The sequence below is a fragment of the Mustelus asterias genome, chromosome 1 (assembly GCF_964213995.1).
Source record: "Mustelus asterias chromosome 1, sMusAst1.hap1.1, whole genome shotgun sequence".
NCBI classification, from domain to species: Eukaryota; Metazoa; Chordata; class Chondrichthyes; order Carcharhiniformes; family Triakidae; genus Mustelus; species Mustelus asterias.
This window is the reverse complement of record NC_135801.1, coordinates 176,809,795-176,828,582: the sequence shown is the minus strand read 5'-3', so window position 1 is coordinate 176,828,582 and position 18,788 is coordinate 176,809,795. Positions and strand designations below refer to the sequence as shown.

The following is an 18,788-nucleotide window of genomic DNA, read 5'->3' as shown; positions in this document are numbered from 1 at the left end:
ATGGCCCCTCTCCTTGGTGAACACTGAAGAAAAGTATTCATTCATCACCTCGCCTATCTCTACTGACTCCATACACAAGTTCCCACTACTGTCCTTGACCGGCCCTAACCTCACCCTGGTCATTCTTTTATTCCTCACACAAGAGTAAAAAGCCTTGGGGTTTTCCTTGATCCGACCCGCCAAGGACTTCTCGTGCCCCCTCCTAGCTCTCCTAAGCCCCTTTTTCAGCTCATTCCTTGCTAACTTGTAACCCTCAATCGAGCCATCTGAACCTTGTTTCCTCATCCCTACATAAGCTTCCCTCGTCCTTTTCACAAGACATTCCACCTCTTTCGTGAACCATGGTTCCCTCACTCGGCCATTTCCTCCCTGCCTGACAGGGACATACCTATCAAGGACATCCAGTATTTGTTCCTTGAAAAAGTTCCACTTTTCATTAGTTTCTTTCTCTGACAGTTTCTGTTCCCAACTTATGCCCCCTAATTCTTGCCTAATCGCATCATAATTACCTCTCCCCCAATTGTAAACCTTTCCCTGCCGTACGGCCCTATCCCTCTCCATTGCAACACTTGGCCCGGTTCATTTCCCAGTACCAAATCCAATGCGGCCTCACCTCTTGTCGGCCTATCCACATATTGTGTCAGGAAACCCTCCTGCACACACTGCACAAAAACTGCCCCATCCGAACTATTTGACCTACAAAGGTTCCAATCAATATTTGGAAAGTTAAAGTCCCCCATGACAACTACCCTGTGACCCCCACACATATCCATAATCTGCTTAGCAATTTCTTCCTCCACATCTCTATTACTATTTGGGGGCCTATAGTAAACTCCTAACAACATGACCGCTCCTTTCCTATTTCTAACCTCAGCCCATATTACCTCAGTGTGCAGATCCCCCTCGAAGTGCCTTTCCGCAGCCGTTAAACTATCCTTGATTAACAATGCCACTCCTCCACCTCTTTTACCAGCTTCCCTACACTTAGTGAAACATCTATACCCCGGAACGTCCAACAACCATTCCTGTCCTTGTTCTACCCACGTCTCCGTAATGGCCACAACATCGTAGTCCCAAGTACCAATCCATGCTCCAAGTTCATCTACCTTGTTCCGGATGCTTTTTGCATTGAAGTAGACACACTTCAACCCACCTTCCTGTCTACCGGTACCCACCCTTGACCCTGATACCTTCCCCAATACCTCACCACCCTCACTGACTTCTGGACTACAACTCCTTTTCCCACTCCCCTGACAAATTAGTTTAAACCCCCCTGAAGAGCCGTAACAAATTTCCCTCCTAGGATATTGGTGCCCCTCTGGTTCAGGTGCACCCCGTCCTGTTTGTACAGGTCCCACCTTCCCCAGAATGTGTTCCAATTATCTACGTATCTGAAACCCTCCCTCCTACACCATCCCTGCAACCACATGTTTAACTGAGTCTACAAGATTATGAGAGGCATGGACAGAATGGATAGTCAGAAGCTTTTTCCCAGGGCGGAAGAGTCAATTACTAGGGGCAAGGTTTAAAGGAGGTGTACGAGGCAAGTTTTTTTTTACACAGAGGGTGGTGGGTGCCTGGAACTCGCTGCCGGGGGAGGTAGTGGAAGCAGATACGATAGTGACTTTTAAGGAGCGTCTAGACAAATACATGAATAGGATGGGAATGGAGCGATATGATTCCCAGAAGGGTCGGGGTTTTAGTTAAGCTGGGCAGCATGGTCGGTGCAAGCTTGGAGGGCCGAAGGGCCTGTTCTCGTGCTGTAATTTTCTTTGTTCAAAGTTGAAGCCCAAGATCAGCAAAGACAACTCAAGGGACCATTAGATCTACTTGAGCTGCTAGCTCTTTTGTTCTCAACAAGATCTTTCCCGTAATAGAATAGCACTCCAAGTTCATGTTTCCTGTAAGAAGAATGAATACTTAAGCAATGAACTAGTCACTATTCATAGTCATAGAGTCATACAGCGCAGAAAAGGCCATTTGGCCCATCGAGCTGCACCAAATAATTACCAATGCTGGACCTTTGGGGACAGGAAGGGAGAATAGGGCGGCATGGTGGCACAGTTGCCTCACTGCACCAGGGAACCGGGTTCGATTCCCGGCTTGGGTCACTGTCTATGCGGCGTCTGCACGTTCTCCCCGTGTCTGCGTGGGTTTCCTCCGGTGCTCCAGTCTCCTCCCACCTTCTGGAAGACGTGCTGGTTAGGTGCATTTGACCCGAATTGGCGCTGGAGTGTGGGGATTTCACAGTAACTTCATCGCAGTGTTAATGTAAGCCTTACTTGTGACAAATAAATAAATTTTAAAAGAAAATGAACAAAACATTGTAAAAAGAGGAAAAGAAAACAAAACCTTATTTTTCACTGAAAACTGAACAGCTAATTATTTGCCTCCAGAACACAATTAGCAGACCGGCTAAATCCAATTAATACACAACTTCTGGCAGCGATTCCCACCAAACAGATATTCCATCCGCAAGCAGTGAAATGAGTTTGACATAGAACAAGTAGTACAAGATTTATTCTTTTATTGCATTAATCTCAGCGACCATGATCAGCTCCAGAACGTAAAGTCTGAAGACAAACAGATTGTCCATGTGTGTGAAGGCAATTCAATCCAGTGAACCCAATTCAATCCAGTGAACCCAATTCAATCCAGTGAACCCAATTCAATCCAGTGAATTGTATAGTTTCTGGTGCAAATAGGACAGTTTCTCCGAGCGAGTTCGTTTGAGCAGAGGGAACCACTCCCAGTGGGGCAGCTCTACGACCACATAGCCAGCTTGAACTAGCTGCCTCCTCTTCATACTGTGCAATCCCAGGAGGACGCGGGAGCCGTAGCAGTAGTGATTGCGGTTGGATATCTGAACGGCGAGTTTTTGGATCGCTGATGGACCCTGGGGTTGGTTCGTAGCTTGTTTCACTGGAATTTTTGAATTAGTTAACGTGTTTAAAAGACTGTCCGTTAGGGGCACTCCACTCCGAAACACTTTTAGACTCAACCCCGGACGACCTCTATCTTCAAGGCCAACTTCTGCTCTGAGCATCGTTTTACCAGTCTCGGCACCTTCGTTTCCGGTCATGTTATCGGGCTCACTTTTGACAATGGGTCTGTCGACCCTGCGTTTCGCGAGTTGGGAGATTAATTGGTCGGTGACCGGGACCCCACTGAACTTGAACTCCAGTTTCTTCACCTTTTCATCTGCCGCGTCCATGGTAAGTGGCAGCGGCTCGCCAGTGCGGTCAAAGTGCACCTCAAGGTCAGCTGACCTGGTGTGAGGCAAAATCATGTGGTTCTTGACAAACTGAGGGCCGCCCAGCATGATCTGGAGCAAGGTGGCGGCTTCCACCACCTCCGGCTTGACACAAATATCCTGCCTGGCGAAATTCCAGAGCATTTCTGTAACTTCCTGCTGCAACTGCAGTGGGAGGCGGTGGCCTTGGTAATCGGGGCATTCGATTGCCACCGTTCCATCAAGGGTGAAGAGATCCTTCTTTAGTTCGAAAGGACTTTCTTCCATTGCTAGCTTCACGAACTGCGGGCTCAAAGCAACGTCGATGAGGTCGTGAGGGAAGCGCCCCATAAATGCCAGCGCAAGCAGGGCAGTGAGCAAGTGCTCCGGGAAGCGCTCGAACTCGCGCATTTTACGGTGCAGCTGCTCTGTTAAGCTGCCAAAAAATTCCTCCGCGTTCTCAGGCTCGTAGTTCAAAGTCGAAAAGGACCAAAGGTATTTGGCGACATCTTTGCTCCGGCAATAGTGCACCTTTGAAGGTACCTTGGAAGCAACGGCCTCCAGGAGATTCTTATCACGGTAATGCAATGAAGCGCAGGCTAGTACAATATGCATGACCCCCTGAGTGCCAATATTAGGGATCTTTTCAGGTGCCACCTCTCCCAGTCGCTTTAAAAAAGGCAAGTGATCCACGTGGGTATAACGGAACATTTTCATTACGTTCACCAGGCTATAACTGCTAATGTCTTCTATTCTGGCAGAAACCTTGTCACCAATTCTTTTCATCAGCTGTTCAGAAAACCCATTTTTCGACTTGAAGAAGCCCAGGCAGGCGGCTCCAACTTCCTCCAAGTTCATCTGCTCCAAGTACGTGGACAGCAGCCATTCCAGTTTCTGCATCAGCTCTGGAGGCGCCCGGCGGTTTTCCCCGATCACGTAGAGGAGTTGAACGAGCTGGGGCATGGTCAACCCTTTCCACCGCAGGGCGACGCAGCTCAGAACTATCTCCATGTACTGTGGCACACTGCGGCCGAGGCAGCGCCACAAGTCGGCGACAAACAAGAGCTGGCTGAACTCCATGTCCCACACCCGCCGGCAGAACTCGGCCTCGTAGGCCTTCAGGAACGTGTGGGAGGAGGAGGAGGAAATCTGTAGGCGCACGATGGCCTCAAAAAGCTGGAGGAGCTGCGGCAAAGTGAACGCTCCCCGGCTGTCGACGCTGTACCGGCAGAGCATCGCAAAGCGGGAATCCGCCTTCAACGCTTCACGCTGTTCGGCTGGCAACCAGCTGAGCCGGTGGAAATGGTCCGAGATAGTCTCCGGGGTCAGGCTACTTTTCAGGAAGGAGACATTGCACAGAATCCTCTGCCCCTCTTCCGCCGACAGTGGCTCGCTCTGCTCGAAGCTGTTGAAACAAAGAACCCTGTAGGCATCGCTGAGTTTCTGAAAGCCCCGAGGGTCCTCTTTTGTATCGTAGATCTCTGCAATATCCGGGTCTAGCTTTTGCCTCGTGGTGGCTGCAGGCCACCGGGCAGCGCTGCCTTGCTCCTCACTGGACTTATTATAGACCAGATCCAGCAATGTATTTCTGACACTGGAAAGTCGACGAGAGCAGGTCACCGTGTAGGTGTTGCGCACTTGCTTGATTCCCAAAGCAGACGGAACATTTTCCAAAAAAAGAGAGAAATTGTCATTGTAATCATCTGTCTCACTTGAAACATTCTGCCCTGGCCTCCTTATGGTGCTGTTATATGCTGCCGGCTTGGCGTGAATTTTATAGTCCTTCAACACCGAGGCTTCCTTTGGCAAGCAGAGGATGGTCCTGCCATACCTTTCAGCTTGCCTGTCGTTAACGTCCCGAACCTCGCATTCTGGTTTTGTTGCTTCCGTGCACCCAGTGGGTTTCGAATATGCTCGCTGGTTGCAGATTCTTCTGGGAAGCTTCCGCCAGATGACAGCAGCCATGTTCATAAAGAGTGTGGGACTCAGCTTGGCTCCAGCGCTGAAAAAAGGTAGAAGGGCAAGTGACATTGATGCTTTGAGAGTTTCCAAGATCACCTCTATTTATAATTTAACGGGAAGGTTTGGCAACCACTTTTCACATCCAGTATTATTAACACATGCAAAGAAACGGTTTCTGTGGAGATGTAAGAATTAAACAAAACCTACTCGACAAGTCTACATGACAAACGCTGGGTGAAGACCCACCTGCCTTCACTAGCCCGCATCCCCTGCCCCCTCATCCAATGGGTTGTGAGGGCCCATTAAACTCTCTAATCACCCTATCAGTCATTAATCAACCTGCAACTCCTTCCATAAATCATTATATTCCAGGAAAGACTGTGAAGATACCAGTATAAGATTGTCTCCAAGAAATCCAATAAGGAATTCAGAAGAGACCATGGGGAATGGTGAATACCATGGATGGTATAAGGGGAAGCTGGGCAAACACGAGAAGAAGGGAATGGATGGCTCTGATAATAGATTTTTAATTGGAAAGATGGGAGGAGGCTCACGTGGAGCATAAACACCAGCAAGGACTGGTCGGGCCGAATGGCCTAGTTCTGTGCCGTTTATCTTACGTAAGATGTTCTCAAAGGTTGACTGTGTCCAAAAAACATCCATAGCCAAAATAATGTTACAGAAGATTCTTTCTCCAAACGTTCTACCCTAATATGCAGCAGTCTATTACTGTGGAAGAATCAAAATAAGCTAACTAACTGCAGCTCTCTAAAGCAATGCCCAGTAGCACGGATTTAAACCGACACACTGTCTAATCTTCCACTGGACAAAAAGCAAAGCACCACAAACTCATTGAAGTCTACCAGACAAATTGTACTTAGAGTAGAACAGCAGCCACAGGAACAGGAGTATTAGCTATGGCAATTCCCTATGAAAGACACAGAGAATCAAATAGCTAGCACTCAGGGCCACTATAACAAACCAAAAAGGTTACAAACTATTCACACAACATTGCCTGTACATTTTCATTTACAAAAATAACTTCTTTAGCTGGGTTGCCTCATTCACTCTTGCCATTCTGAGGGATCCGAAGCACTACTGCCCAGTTAATGATGCGGAGATTTGGCTGCTGCCATCTCCAAAAGCATTGGAAAAGTATACAAAGAACCTCGCACTGTAACAGCAAAGACAATGCTGTTTTAATTTGAATACTTCCATGTTCTACACCACAACCTGAGCCTCAACTTCTGCTATTGATTTCCAGGGCTGGGATTTGCCCTCTTAGTTTCACTTTCTCCCTCTCCATGGGGAGCAAAGAATATCTGGCATCTACCGGCTAACTTCCGGCATCAGCATCAAGACCTAGACCCAACATGCAGAAAACTGTAGGCACAATAACTGATTGATTAAACCATAACTTCAGTACTCCTTACATGCTCCCTTCCAACAATTTCACATCATTGTTCTGAAAATGTGCTAATCCCCACAGAATATTGCCAACCATTGTTACTGTAAATAGGTAGAAAATCCATCTAATATCTGAAAACCTTTAAAAGTTTTGAACCTTCTTTGTAGCTTTGAGCCTTCACTTAACTTGTCTTAGAATCCAAGCTGGTCTGAGGAATTGGATGATCTCCTACGGGGCTGCTTAGAGTCAGTGGACTGGTCTGTATTTAAAAACTCTGCGGCCAGCCTGAACGAGCACGTCACTACAGTAACTGACTTCATTAGTAAGTGTGTAGAAGATTGTGTGCCAAAGAAGCAAATCCGCGTGTTTCCCAACTGGAAACCATGCATGAACAGGGATATCCACTGCTTGCTGAAGTCCAGGTCTGAGGTGTTGAAGTCAGGCAACCCTGAAGTATACAAGAAAGCCAGATATCATCCAAGGAGATCCATCAAAGATGCCAAAAGACAGTACCGGACAAAGCTAGAGTCCCAGGCTAGCCACACGGACTCCCGGCAAGGTCTAATCTGCTCTGTCCAAAACCGCAAGAAACTACAAAGAGTCATGAATGTAGCCCAGTCCATCACTCAACCCAGCCTCCCATCCATTGACTCTGTCTACACTTCCCGCTGCCTCGGAAAAGCAGCCAGCATAATTAAGGACCCCACGCATCCCGGACATTCACTCTTCCGCCTCCTTCCGTCGGGAAAAAGATTCAAAAGTCTGAGGTCACGTTCCAACCGACTCAAGAACAGCTTCCATCAGACTTTTGAATGGACTTACCTTGCATTATGTTGATTTTTCTCTACCCCCTAGCTATGACTGTAACACTACATTCTGCACTCTCTCGTTTCCTTCTCTATGAACGGTATGCTTTGTCTGTATAGCGTGCAAGAAACAATACTTTTCACTGTATACTAATACATGTGACAATAATAAATCAAATCAAAAGATCACAGGAGATTCAAGAGACAAAGTTATATTGGTCATCTGACAATTCTCCAAATAGTAAAATGGAATATCTGAATGTTTGAGCTCATTAAAATGCAAGCATGCTATTCTCTGCCATTTTATGTTTTTTATTATTTCATGGGATGTGGGAGTCATTGGCAAGAACCAGCATCTGTTGCCCTTCCCTAACTGCGCTTGAACTGAATAGCTTGTTAGGCCATTTCAGAGGACATTTAAGAGTCAACCACATTGTTGTGGGTTTTTGATTTGATTTATTGTCACATGTATTAGTAGACAATGAAAAGTATTGTTTCTTGCGCGCTATACAGACAAAACATACCATTCATGGGGAAGGAGAGGGTGCAGAATGTAGTGTTACAGTCACAGGTTTAAAAGCATAGAATGAGAGTAAAAGATAGAATTACAGGGTATGCTGACACTCCGGCGCCAACCTGACATGCCCTTGGATCACAGTCACATGTAGGCTGACTGTGACAGAATCACAGAAAGATACACTGGTTAGAAATTATTAATCAAGTTTATTTTAAGATAAGATACTACAGAGGCAAAAATAAGCCAGCTAATAGATAGACATGACTTTAAATTGTGTGTTTTGGTTATTGAGATTATTCAGTCTTTTACAAGAATCTCTAAAAATAGAATATAAAGATACTAATGACCTCAAGGGATATGGGGATAGCACTGAAAAGTGGCATTGAGATAGACAATCAGCTATGATGTAGCTGAATGGCGGAACAGGCTCGATGGCCGAATGGCCAACTTCTCCTCTTATGTCCTGCAGTATGTTACAAAAATTTAACCAGGAATATTATAAACTCAATGGAGTCATCTTATGATGCTGCAGACATTATGTGACACTTGTACATCATCTACCATCTTGGTAGCTGTGACATACAATGATAATGGGAATATTGACTAAATGTGGCAATCCATCTCCATCAATGAATCCACAATGGATCCGATTGTGAGCTAAGAAAATTCCCAGTGATGGAAAGCTTTGAGAGCTGGAATACTTGCCTGGGTGAGGCCAGTTACAAGAATCTGACCTACTCCTGTAAGCAGACATCCACTTGTTTGGCACACCTTCTACTAAACCCAATACCGGCACACTGTGGCAGAAATAATTTCATTCTACAAGGGTGCACTGCAGCAAACCACCAATGCTGCATCAACAGCATTTCCCATTCCTGCAACTCACACCACTGAGAATGACAACCGCAGCAAGATCATGGAAATCTCATCATCATCCTGTTAGGGATATTAATCACTGTTTCATCATGTTTGGGTCAATATTCTGGAAGTTCCACCTGATCAACATTGTGCAGCATCATCACAAAGACTGTAACTATTTAAGAAGTTTCACTATCATCATCTTAAGGGAAATAGGGAATGGTTAATAAATTCTGGCCTTCACAACATCAGTAAGAAGTCTAACAACACCAGGTTAAAGTCCAACAGGTTTATTTGGTAGCAAATGCCACTAGCTTTCAGAGCGCTGCCCCTTCGTCAGGTGGAGTGGGAGGTGTGCCACCTGACGAAGGGGCAGCGCTCTGAAAGCTAGTGGCATTTGCTACCAAATAAACCTGTCGGACTTTAACCTGGTGTTGTTAGACTTCTTACTGTGTTTACCCCAGTCCAACGCCGGCATCTCCACATCGTCACAACATCACTCAGAGATGAGTAAATGCAAGCTTAAAAAAGGACTGAGTAACCCCCAAGTCAAACCCAAACCATCATGCTATTCAACTATGATGTGCATCATATATGCCTCCCTTACCTTTTCCTTAATATCCAGTCAGGTGCAGGAAGACTAGCTCCACCTTTCTCGTGGCCTTCCCAAGCCTGTTGATCTCAGGAAGGGAGGGCCACCGATTTCCCTGGTGCCCCGTACTAGGAATGTTCAATGTTGAACCAATTAGCATCAGAAAAAGAGCTGGGATGAGAATTTTTCCTTATGATTGAGGATGTGATGCCTGAGAGTAGTTGGGTACAAGAAAATTCAAGAGTTCACTTTCAAAAAGGAAGGGGATAAATAGCTGAAGGAGAGTTTTTCTCATGGCTGTGAGGGTGTTGGATTAATTGGAAAGCTCTACGAAGTCAGTAGGGTTAGCAGGCCCTCCTTGTCCACCCCCCATTCTGACAGTCTCAGGACACTGTGGTCTCTGCCCTGACCTCGGCAAGTGTCTGCCGCACATGCGCACAGCTGACCAGCCCTCCCGCACATGCGCACAGCTGTCCAGTTCCCTCACACATGCGCACAGCTGTCCAGCCAGTCTGCTGTCCAGCCTTCCCGCACATGCGCCCTGTTGCCCAGCCAACCCACTGTCCAGCCTTCCCGCACATGCGCCCTGTTGCCCAGCCAACCCACTGTCCAGCCATCCCGCACATGCGCACACACACGTCGATCCAGCTGCGGTTACTGGGGAGACCGGGATGGTCCGGCCCAATCCACTCTAATTTACTTTGTCATCTAACTCAGCCCGTCCTCAGCCTAAGGCTCTCCCGATGCTGCTCTCGTCTCACCCCGCTTCGCTTACCCTCGGCAGCGGCCGCCATCTTTCCGGAAGGGAGGGCAGGAAGGATCAATACGGAGAGCCCGGAGGGACAGAAAGGCGCTGATACAAAAGCGCAACGGGAATTCAAAACAGTCAATCCAGCAGGAGGAGACATGGAACAAAAGGCACATTTCACTTCGGAACACAGAGCCCCTCTTTCAGTGCGTTTGTAAAGCAAATAAATATCTATTGGAGACAACTGTGGCTCAGTTGGTTTGAGTCAGAAATTGTTGGATCATGTCCCACATGGGGATTTTCACAGTAACTTCACTGCGATGTTAGTGTAAGCCTACTTGTGACACTAATAAATAAACTTTAAAATTAAACTTAGAACACATCAGTGCTTGAGCACAGAAATCAGGGCTGATATCCCAGTGCCAGTACTAAGGAAGTATCTCTGAGGTGACAAACTAAGACACTGCCTGTCCTCTCAAATGGAACTCAAAATATCCAATGGCACTACGTCGAAGAAGGACAGGGAAGTTACCTCGAGTGTCCTGGCCAATATTAATCCCCTGATCGATAGCACAAAAACTGATGGGAACCAGAATGTAACATTAGAAAGCAGAAGCAAAGCACACAAATTATTGGGAGAGGCAACAGCACTAGGGTGAGAAATGGTAAGGTATTAAGTGGGGTCAGAGAAAGAGGCAATAAGGCCTAAATTAGGTTCATATTACGAACTCCCTAGGCATGGTAAATAAGACTGCTGAGCTGCAGGCATGCATAGGGTGGCACGGTAGCACAGTGGTTAGCACTGCGGCTTCACAGCTCCCGGGACCTGGGTTCGATTCCCAGCTTGGGTCACTGTCTGTGTGGAGTTTGCACATTCTCCTCGTGTCTGCGTGGGTTTCCTCCGGGTGCTCCGGTTTCCTCTCACAGTCCAAAGATGTGCGGGTTAGGTTGATTGGCCATGCTAAAAATTTCCCCTTAGTGTCCTGAGATGCGTAGATTAGAGGGATTAGTGGGTAAAATATGTAGGGGTAGGGCCTGAGTGGGATTGTGGTCGGCGCAGACTCGATGGGCCGAATGGCCTCTTTCTGTACTGTAGGGATTCTATGAGAGCATAATTATATTGGACCAGAACTTCTGAAGAGTGGTAATCACAACCGGATTGAGAAAAGTGCAGCAGGTTCCTGAGGCTTTGGGTTAAGTGAAGCAGGGGAAGGGGAACTATGTCACTAGATTATAGCAGTTAGGTTTAAAAGCCCAGCTACTTTTAGAAGCCAGGGGAAAGTGTACAAGACAAGTGGGTAAAATAGGAGGGGGTGGGGTTGGTGGGGAAGGGGGCACAGTTGTGGGGGCGTCCCCAAGTACATCTTTTGGTCTACCTCTCAGATACGGCTCTCCAGAGATAGTAAGTTCTGGGCTCTGATGTCATTATGATAATGGACACCTGTTTCAAAAAAGGACAGGACTAGATCGTTTCTCAACCTTGCCCCTCCCCTAATGTTATTACCTTAGCCAATAACATTCCACCTGTCAACAGACATAGGAGCTTATTGCCCATGTAGGTGATCCTCAGGTTAAATCACCTCCAGTCAGCTCTCCCTCTCAAAGAAGAGAGCTCCCTATGGTCATCTGGGACTATGGTAACTTTACCGTTAAATATTCTTGGAGACAAAGGCCTGGATATTTCCCTCTGCATTGGGAAATGGAAATTAATCATAGCTCCACTTCCGGATCCTGAATTTATCGCCTCATCCTCCTCCCAAAGCATTCTCGTGTCCGTGGGAGATGAGTGGGCAAGGTTTAGGTCTACGAGCTCCTTCGCCAGGCACGAGGTGGTAAAGGAAGTGGACAGGTGCCAAGTCAGGCTGATTTGAAGGCCCACCTCAGTTCTCCAGGACATTGGCCCAGATCTCACTATGATTAATGAGGCCATCTGGAAAAGCAGATGTCTGTCCTTCAGGTCAAAGTGCTTCTGTCAATGCTGTTTCAAGATGGCTTCATTTTGAATGAGTGGCTGAGTTCCAAGCCTAGCTAATGGACTCAGGTCAGCAAAAGTCTGTTTACACAGCTTGAAGGTTAATGCTAGCTTTGTAGCATCTCTGCATCCCAAAAAGCAGAAAGGGAAACCCAGCCAGGGCTTTAAACATAGAAATTGTTATAAACACCCAGCAGGTCAGGCAGAACCTGTGCAGTGAGAAACACATTTTCTGTAGGCTAGGGAGAACATGAGCTGCGTACTTTTGTGCATTCGGAAATGCACACCCAACTCATGTGTGACCTTGCCCAGGAGTTTCGTCTTCATATGGTGGTCGGGGTGGCTGGGCCCCTATATTTCTATGATTCTATGATTCCTAGCCCAGTGACATTACCACCACATCGCCATTTCTTGTTCATGGCCAAAGCTTCCAGCTACATTGCCTGAAAATAACAGAACAGAATAGTGTCCCATTTCCATTTCAAAGCAGTCTGTGAGTCAAACAATGGAGCAGGCTGTGAGAGGAATTTTCTGAAGAGTGTTCCCCTCGGGGTGCCCTGTATTTGTTGAACCTCAATCAATCAATACATAGACTGCGAAAGACAGCATATATTTAAAGAATGAAAAGGAATTTATTTGCCAATGCGTGCATCAGGAGGGAGGCACAGTCATTGAGGATTAACTGTGATCTCTGACCTAATATTGCCAAGTAAAATTATTATATTATTCTGAACATTTCAATATCCCACCCAATCAGACTGGGGGGGCCCAATCACAATATTCAACATTATTACCTTAGCCAATAACGTTCCACCTGTCAACAGGAATAGGAGCTTATTGGCTTATTGCCCATGTAGGTTCCTTCCCCTTTACCAGTAACCAAGGCCATAGCCAACATCTGTGATTTTTAATTGGTGAAAGGAGTCACTCTTTCGCTGGAACCTGGGCCTCCTTTATCAGCTTGAGAGACTGCTCCAGCCTTGCTACCCATGGACGAAATTAATCCCTTAAATAACAAGCCTATGATTAAACTTGCCTTTTGCATATCCAAAAACAGATAACAGAAGCTGCTTTTCTATGCTCCATTGTATTCAAGAAGCTGGTCTGTCTACCACTGGGTTCTGCGTTCAGAACAAAGTTGGCCAAGGCACATAATACAGGGTTGAAAATACAGTTTATGTCATACAGTCATAGAGTCATAGAGGTTTACAGCATGGAAACAGGCCCTTCAGCCCAACTTGTCCATGCCGCCCTTTTTATTAAACCCCGAAGCTAGTCCCAATTGCCTGCATTTGGCCCGTATCCCTCTATACCCATCTTACCCATGTAACTGTCTAAATGCTTTTTAAAAGACAAAATTGTACCCGCCTCTACTACTACCTCTGGCAGCCTGTTCCAGACACTCACCACCCTCTGTGTGAAAAAATTGCCCCTCTGGATACTTTTGTATCTCTCCCCTCTCACCTTAAACCTATGCCCTCTAGTTTTAGACTCCCCTACATTTGGAAAAAGATATTGACTATCTAGCTGATCTATGCCCCTCATTATTTTATAGACCTCTACTTTAAGATCACCCCTCAGCTGTCTATGCTCCAGAGAAAAAAGTCCCAGTCTATCCAGCCTCTCCTTATAACTCATACCATCAAGTCCCAGTAGCATCCTAATAATTTTTTTCCGCACTTTTTCTAGTTTAATAATATCTTTTCTATAATAGGGTGACCAGACCTGTACACAGTATTCCAAGTGTGGCCTTACCAATGTCTTGCACAACTTAGAAGTACTTTCTCCTGCCAATTTAGTCCAATCTCGGTGCTGCTGTTGCATTCTCTCAAAAGGTAGATGATCACGCAACAGCAGCACCGAGAAAGTACTCCAAAGTTGCCGTCACCGGGAGATAAGATAATGGTGAAACTCATGACAGACTAAATGGGGCTAGGAACTCGTTTGGAAGGGCCTTTTGATGCATTGGTTACAGGGCAGACACGTGCCCTAATTGATGAGAAGTGCGGCCCACACTGGAGACGCTGGATTCAGTTAAAGCCGAACCCTGGTGGTAAGCTCCAAGATAGCAAACCTGACCCAGCGACTGAATGGTTTAACATAATAGTAGAAGTGGAGAGAATCTGATTAGATCGAATTTATTCTGATTGCTAAATTTAAGGTCGTGAGGCCATCTGGATTGTATTACAGATTGTATGCTAGCGAAGACACCCGGAGCCCTACAACGAAGACTACAATCAAGACACAGCTCCAATCAAGATCGACCAGACATCCCCCAATGCAGAAGCAAGTCAAGTCATGAGCGCGTGCAAAGTGTGGCGCGGAGATTGTGCAGGTTTTATAAACAAGCTGTATTATTACCTGACATCGATCAACAATTGTGTTTGATTGTAAGACAGAAGTTGTAGAGATTGCTATAATGAATGCATGTGATCATATCTTTTTAGTATTGAATGTACAGATTTTGACTCAGGTGGGACCAGCAACTGAGGTTCTTCAGCGTTCCCCTCGGGAGGTAGGTGTTAATGCTTACTTATATATGGCACACACATATGCTAGATTGACTAGTCAGGCGAAGTGTTGGGTATGTTCGCACTTCCCCATACATGCAGGAGGGGGAATCAGTAGAGAGGTAAGGAAAGAATTTCATAACAGTGAGTTAGGTCATATAGACACATATACACCTATCTATAACCTCGGGGAACCAGCTCCTAGTTTAGTTTTAAAATAGCCAACACCAAAACCAAAAGGGATATATTGTGCTAGAAACATGGAAGGCCAAGGGGAAAACTTGGGCATGAGTGAATGTGAACACATGATAGATCGAACCACCCGGCTATGCCCGAGTCCACCCAATAATGACCAGTCGTGCAATATTTTTTGTTGTTTTAGAGGAGGCAACACTTATCCAACTCTCAATGGATCATATTGGATTTGTGGGGATAGGGCATATCCTTGGCTCCCTATCGGATGGAAGGGGCCGTGTTACCTTGGATATGTAATCCCATGCATATATCACACTCCTAAACTCCCTCCCCTGCCAAGACATCGACGAGCTATGACAGAAACAGAATGCTTCTTTGGCATATTGTTTCCCCAATATGGAGTAGCTAAAGCGATGCATGAAATTCTGGTTCTACGTTACATTTTGGAACAAGTCGCCAATGATACAGCAACTGCCCTTGCTAAGATTAATGATGATATGGTGGCCATGCGCACTGTGGTACTTCAACACAGGTTGGCGTTGGATTATGTCTTGGCAGCAAGGGGTGGGACTTGTGCAGTGTTTGGATCAGGGTGTTGCACGTACATACCAGATAGTTTGGAAAACATAACTAATCTGATTAATCATAGCAGGAAAGAGGTGGGGAAATTCAAAGACACTGAACCATTTGCCTTAGGTGGTTGGCTCTCAGGCTGGCTGGGCTCCTTGGGAACATCAATCCTACAAGGTATGGCAATATTCTTCATGGCGATCTTGGCACTGATGCTGCTTATCAATGTAGTTAAGTGTACCTGTGCAAGGTTGTCCAAGTCCACAGAAGGGATGGTACCAGTGATGGCAGTGAAGTTGAGCAAGCAAGGATATGAAGGGACCAGTCGTCCTTCAGGACACACAAACAAGTATTGGGACACTTCTATTTAGTGGCCTTATCTTGGGCTATAGCCAAGGGCCAAAAGCAGGGACTGATGGGGTGTAGTATAGAATTCTTAGTATGAGGCCCTTCTTTTAGTTATACTATAATAGGCAGACTAGGTTAAGGTAATTACAAAGTGCCTTATATATATAGTATGAATTCACAATGTGCCTGGAACAATATATGCAAAGGTATTATAAATTGCAAAGTATTATAAACTGTATATCCACAAATTAACCAAGTATTATAAGATTAAACTGTACTTTCAACCCTGTATTGTGCACCTTGGCCAACTCCGTTCTGAATGCAGCATGATGGGAAACACAGTGGTAGACAGGCCAACTTCTTGAACACAATGGAGCATAGAAAAGCAGCTTCTGTTATCTGTTTTTGGATATGCGAAAGGCAAGTTTAATCATAGGCTTGTTATTTAAGGAAGTAAATTCGTTGATGGGTAGCGAGGCTGGAGCAGTCTCTCAAGCTGATAAAGGAGGCCCAGGTTCTAGCGAAAGAGTGACTCCTTTCACCAATTAAAAATCACATGTTAACTATGGCCTTGGGGGCGGGTACTGGTACCAGTTACTGTTACTGGTAATGACATGGGTTAGGTTTCCTAGGTAAAGGGGAAGGAACCTACATGGGCAATAAGCCAATAAGCTCCTATTCCTGTTGACAGGTGGAACGTTATTGGCTAAGGTAATAATGTTGAATATTGTGATTGGGCTCCCCCAGTCTGATTGACGAGACTGGGTGGGTTATTGAAATGTTCAGAATAATATAATAATTTTACCTGGCATTATTAAGTCAGAGAGCACAGTTTACCCTCAATGACTGTGTCTCCCTCCTGATGCATGCGTTAGCAAATAAATTCCTTTTCGTTCTTTAAATATATGCTGTCTTTCGCAGTCTATGTATTGGTTGAGTGAGGTTCAACAAATACAGGGCACTCCAAGGGGAACACCCTTCAGAAAATTCCTCTCACAATTTGGGTCAAATTGTCCCAACTCCTGTATTCAATGTTCTGACCAATGAAACCAAGCACGCTGAATGACTTCTTCACCACTCTGTCCACCTGTAACTCCACTTTCAAGGAGCTATGAACATGTACCACTAGATCTCTTTGTTCTGTAACTCTCGCCAACGCCCTATCATTAACTGAGTAAGTCCTGCCCTGGTTCAATTTACCAAAATGCATCACCTCGCATTTATCTAAATTACACTCTGCCATTCTTCAGCCCTCTGGCTAAATTGATCAAGAGCCCGTTGCAATCCGAGGTAACCTCCTTCACTGTCTATTATGCCACCAATCTTGGTGTCATCTGCAAACCTGCTAACCATGCCTCCTATATTCTCATCCAAATCATTAACATAAATGACAAATAACAGTGGACCCAGCACTGATCCCACCCCTGGTCACAGGCCTCCAGTTTGAAAAACAACCCTCTACAACCATCCTCCGGCTTCTGTCATCAAGTGAATTTTGTATCCATTTAGCTACCTCATCCTGAACCCCGTGAGATTTAACCTTATGCAACAACCTACCATGTGGTACCTTGTCAAAGGCCTTGTTAATGTCCATGTAGACATTGTCAACTGCACTGCCCTCATCTACCTTCTTGGTCACCCCTTCAAAAAACTCAATCAAATTTGTGAGACATGATTTTCCACTCACAAAGCCATGCTGACTGTCCCTAATCAGTCCTTGTGTCTCTAAATGCCTGTAGATCCTGTCTCTCAAAATACCTTCCAACAACTTACCCACCACAGATGTGAGGCTTATTGGCCTGTAGTTCCCAGGTTTTTCCCTGCAGCCCTTTTTAAACAAAGGCCACATCATTTGCGAACCTCCAACCTTCAGGCACCTCACCTGTGACTATCGATGATTCAAATATCTCTGCTAGGGGACCTGCAATTTCCTCCCTAGCCTCCCACAATGTCCTGGGATACACTTAATCAGGTCCCGAGGTTTTATCTACCTTGATGCGCTTTAAGACTTCCAGCACCTCCTCTTATATGTACACTCCTCAAGACACCACGATTTATTTCCCCAAGTTCCCTAACACCCATGCTTTTCTCAACAGTAAATACTGATGAGAAATATTCATTTAGGATCTCACCCATCTCTTGTGGATCCACACATAGATGACCTTGTTGATCCTTAAGAGGCCTTACTCTCTCCCTTGTTACTCTTTTGCCCTTTATGTATTTGTAGACGTTCTTTGGATTCTCCTTTGCCTTATCTGCCAAAACAATCTCATGTCCCCTTTTTGCCCTCCTGATTTCTCTCTTAACTCTACTCCTACACCCCCTATAGTCTTCAACAGATTCACTTGATCCCAGCTGCCTATGCATGTCATGTGCCTCTTTCTTCTTCTTGACCAGGGCCTCAATATCCCGAGTCATCCAGGGTTCCCCACTTCTACCAGCCTTGCCCTTCACTCTAAGAGGAATGTTTACCCTGAACCCTGGTTAACACACTTTTGAAAGCCTCCCACTTACCAGACGTCCCTTTGCCTTCCCACAGACTCCCCCAATTAACTTTTGAAAGTTCCTGCCTGAAACCATCAAAATTGACCTTGCCCCAATTTAGAATATTAACTTTTGGGCCAGACCTATCACTCTTCAGAGCTATCTTAAAACTAATAGAATTATGGTCACTGGTCCCAAAGTGATCCCTCACTAACACTTCTGTCACTTGCCCTTCCTTAGTTCCCAAGAGGAGGTCAAGTTTTGTCCCCTCTCTAGTCGGGCCATCCACATACTGAATGAGAAATTCCTCCTGAATACACTCAACTAAAAGAAGGGCCTCATACTAAGAGTTCTATACTACTCCCCATCACAGGTGCAGCGAATTTTTCTCAACTTTCAAAAGCTGTTTTCTTTTAACAGATGATTTAAATCACGGGCAGCACGGTAGCACAGTGGTTAGCACTGCTGCTTCACAGCTCCAGGGACCTGGGTTCGATTCCCGGCTTGGGTCACTGTCTGTGTGGAGTTTGCACATTCTCCTCGTGTCTGCGTGGGTTTCCTCCGGGTGCTCCGGTTTCCTCCCACA

General features: G+C 45.8%; 2 protein-coding genes across 5 annotated transcripts in view; both read right to left on the bottom strand.

The window, feature by feature from the left end:
- The window catches only part of ubox5 (U-box domain containing 5), a 42,494-nt gene extending 32,374 nt beyond the window's left edge, over positions 1-10,120 (bottom strand). Inside the window, exon 1 of one of the 2 annotated variants that reach the window (XM_078223424.1) lies at positions 10,014-10,120. The gene's annotated coding sequence lies outside the window, so the exon portion shown is untranslated. Of the gene's footprint in view, positions 1-9,390; positions 9,499-10,013 lie in introns of those variants that run through there. The other variant, XM_078223414.1, reaches the window with a different exon arrangement.
- On the bottom strand, positions 2,513-10,192 carry fastkd5 (FAST kinase domains 5). Of its 3 annotated transcripts, none has more exons than XM_078223392.1 (2): positions 10,151-10,192; positions 2,513-5,234 (listed from the first exon to the last, which is right to left on the bottom strand). In XM_078223392.1, the coding sequence occupies exon 2, from the start codon at positions 5,201-5,203 to the stop codon at positions 2,669-2,671; it is 2,535 nt and encodes an 844-aa protein (XP_078079518.1). In that variant the 5' UTR covers positions 5,204-5,234; positions 10,151-10,192; the 3' UTR covers positions 2,513-2,668. The 3 variants fall into 3 exon arrangements, with proteins under 3 accessions (XP_078079518.1, XP_078079510.1, XP_078079527.1); XM_078223384.1 differs by lacking the exon at positions 10,151-10,192 and adding an exon at positions 9,391-9,529; XM_078223401.1 differs by lacking the exon at positions 10,151-10,192 and adding an exon at positions 6,759-6,870.
- Positions 10,193-18,788: the final 8,596 nt, after the last annotated feature.